The sequence below is a fragment of the Nansenia antarctica genome (assembly GCF_963989245.1).
Source record: "Nansenia antarctica genome assembly, chromosome: 6".
Lineage (NCBI taxonomy): Eukaryota > Metazoa > Chordata > Actinopteri > Argentiniformes > Microstomatidae > Nansenia > Nansenia antarctica.
Genome location: NC_137676.1, coordinates 22,836,148 through 22,839,727, shown reverse-complemented (window position 1 = coordinate 22,839,727; position 3,580 = coordinate 22,836,148). Strand labels below are relative to the sequence as shown.

General features: G+C 47.8%; 1 protein-coding gene across 1 annotated transcript in view; it reads left to right on the top strand.

Annotated features, from left to right (window-relative positions):
• tmem200a (transmembrane protein 200A) overlaps nucleotides 1-1,024 on the top strand; it is a gene marked incomplete at both ends in the record, with an annotated part of 1,725 nt that extends 701 nt beyond the window's left edge. Inside the window, 2 exons of the mRNA XM_080534303.1 lie at nucleotides 1-188; nucleotides 237-1,024. The exon at nucleotides 1-188 is cut by the window's left edge and continues 701 nt beyond it. Of these exons, the coding sequence (XP_080390429.1) occupies nucleotides 1-188; nucleotides 237-1,024 (976 nt within the window). The remainder of the gene's footprint in view (nucleotides 189-236) is intronic.
• Nucleotides 1,025-3,580: the final 2,556 nt, after the last annotated feature.

Here is a 3,580-nt window from a genome sequence, read left to right as displayed (position 1 = left end):
ACTGCTGACCTTCGGTGGCGGCGGCGGCGTGGGCAACGACCTGAGGGGAGTGTCCCGCCGGGCTAGCTCCGCCCAGGAAGAGGAGGGACTACTGGGCGAGGGCATGGGGGGGGGGGTGGCCGGGTGCGGCGGCCGGTTGCCGGCGTTGTACCGCGAGCGCTCGGGGTCCGTGTTCGGACTGCAGCCAGGCGGAGGAGGAGGGGGCGGCGGGGGCGGGGTCGGGGGGGCTGGGGTCAGGGGTCAGCGCTGGGACGAGAGGGGGGCCAAGCTTTGCCAGACGCGCTCCATTGTGTCGTCCTCCGTCAGCGCCTTCACGCTGCCCGTCATCAAGATCAACAACTGCGTCGTCGACGAGCCCGACGTGGACGTGGACATCACGGAGGAGGAGGACCTGGGCGAGGCGGTCCTGGGACGGGACGGGTCTGCGCAAGGGCCGCGCCTGGCCTCCATGGAGTCCCTGACCGTCCCGACCCCCGACCTCGCCAAGGTCTCCAAGTCGCCCACCTCACGCGTCATGCTCCAGCGCTCCAACTCCGCTTCCGACTCCACCTGCTCCTCCTGCAGCCTCCTCTCCGCCACCTCCTGCAGCCTCCTCTCCACCACCTCCTCCACCGGCTCCTCCTCCGGGCGCTACCTCTCCCCCGGGGCCGCTGCTGCTGCCCGCAAGGACTTCGGCGGCTCCAATAGCTCCCTGCATGTGCTCAGCGGGCACTCCAAGTCCCTGGACCTGGACCACGGCGTGCCGCCGCGGACGCTGACGGTGAAGCCGGAGCAGAGGAAACACCCCAGCTGGCCGCGTCTGGACCGCAGCAGCAGCAAAGGCTACATGAAGCTGGAGAACAAGGAGGACCCCATGGACCGGCTGCTGGTGCCCCCCCCTGCTGGTGCGGCAGTGAAGAGGGACTACACCAAGAAGGAGAAGCTGCTGATGATCTCGCGGTCGCACAACAACCTCAGCTTCGAACACGAACACGACTTCATGAGCAGTACGCTGAAGAGAGGGACGTCCGAGACCCGGTTTTAGTTCAAAACAGAACGGGAACTGTTGTTACGGATACGCAACTTCCTGGTTACGGATACGCAACTTCCTGTTATGGATACGCAACTTCCTGTTATGGATAACTCAACTTCTTCTTCTTCTCTTTCTCTCACTCCTCCTCCTGGGTCGTAGCGATGGTGTTTTGTTTGTGTGTGATCGTGGTCAGGATCATTCTGTCTCGAGCTTTAGCGCAGCAGGCTAACACAGTGTTGGGTTGGGCAGCAGACATGAGGTTCAAGGAAGAGTGGTGTTTGTTGTCGTTTGTGAGATTGTGCCCAGGCTTCAGCTCAACCAGGATAACACAAGAGAGACTGGCTCGAACCCCAGTCGGTCACATGGTGTTTGTATGTGTGAGAACATACTGCAATCCGGATAACAGCTGTAACTGTTCATAGTTAGCGGTTAGTGTGATGATGATGATGATGATGATGATGGGGATGATGAGAATGATGATGATGATGATGATGATGGGGATGATGAGAATGATGATGATGATGATGATGAGAATGATGATGATGATGATTATGATGATCATGATGATGATGATGGTGATGATGATGATGGTGGTGATGATGATGGTGGTGAAGCTAATGATGAGGGTGATGACGATGACACGATGATGATGAAGACAATGAATATTGTGATGATTATGATGGTGATGACGACAACGATAATTATGAAGATTGTAAAGATGTGTTTCTATTGACAGAATAGAATCTCAGGGAGTCAGTGTGAGTGTGTCGTGGCTCTAAAGAAAGAGGAACTAACCACAATGTTAATCAACCAGTGAGAAATCTTGAATCTTGAATCTAATCGAGGTGACCCTGACAACACACAGCTCACCTTCCAACATCTACACTACACTGCCTAGAACGCAGGGGAGGCTGGTGGAGGTAGAAATCAGAGGACAGGCTCATTGTAATGTATGGAATAGAATAAGGAATGGTATCACACACACATAGACATGTTAAATACCGTACCATGCATTACAATGAGCCTGTCCTCCGATTTCTACCTCCACCAGCCTCCCCCTGGTAGAATGAAGCCTGGTTCAGGCTGTGTGTTCTAGTGTAGATGTAGAAACGGAGGTCTGACGTACATGTGGTTTTGTTCTATTTGTTATGTTTCTATAGTCTTCGCCTTGTTTGCAACAAGTGCTTCTGTTTTGTTCCCAATGGTCAGTTAGTGTCTGTACCGTGTATGAGTTGGCTAGGTATTTTGCTATGAAGCTGTTAATAATTTATTAGTTCTCAACACACACACACACATACACACACACTGCTATTTTTACAAATAAAAAAAGGGGTCAGCATATATATGTTCAATTTAATAATTTCTCAGAATAAAATGAATCTTTTCAGTGAATAATGATGACCAGTCTTTTTCTCTTAGTGGTAAATAATCACATTGTGTTTTTGTACCACAATGAGGTATGTAAACTAACCAACATTCTCTGCTCCGACATTCTCTTCTTCAACATTGTCTTCTCCAACATTCTCTTCTCCAACATTCTCTTCTTCAACATTCTCTTCTCCAACATTCTCTTCTTCAACATCCTCTTCTCCAACATTCTCTTCTTCAACATTCTTTTCTCCAACATTCTCTTCTTCAACATTCTCTTCTCCAACATTCTCTTCTTCAACATCCTCTTCTCCAACATTCTCTTCTTCAACATCCTCTTCTCCAACATTCTCTCCTTCAACATTCTTTTCTCCAACATTCTCTTCAACATTCTCTTCTTCAACATTCTCTTCTCTGACATTCTCTTCTCTGACATTCTCTTCTTCAACATTCTCTTCTTCAACATTCTCTTCTTCAACATCCTCTTCTCCAACATTCTCTTCTTCAACATTATTTTCTCCAACATTCTCTTCTTCAACATTCTCTTCTCCAACATTCTCTCCTTCAACATTCTCTTCTCCAACATTCTCTTCTTCAACATCCTCTTCTCCAACATTCTCTCCTTCAACATTCTTTTCTCCAACATTCTCTTCAACATTCTCTTCTTCAACATTCTCTTCTCTGACATTCTCTTCTCTGACATTCTCTTCTTCAACATTCTCTTCTTCAACATTCTCTTCTTCAACATTCTTTTCTTCAACATCCTCTTCTCCAACATTCTCTTCTTCAACATTCTTTTCTCCAACATTCTCTTCTTCAACATCCTCTTCTCCAACATTCTCTCCTTCAACATTCTTTTCTCCAACATTCTCTTCTTCAACATTCTCTTCTCTGACATTCTCTTCTCTGACATTCTCTTCTCTGACATTCTCTTCTCCAACATTCTCTTCTTCAGCATTCTTTTCTCCAACATTCTCTTCTTCAACATTCTCTTCTCTGACATTCTCTTCTCTGACATTCTCTTCTCCAACATTCTCTTCTTCAACATCCTCTTCTCCAACATTCTCTTCTTCAACATTCTCTTCTCTGACATTCTCTTCTCTGACATTCTCTTCTCTGACATTCTCTTCTCCAACATTCTCTTCTTCAACATTCTCTTCTCCAACATTCTCTTCTTCAACATTCTCTTCTCCAACATTC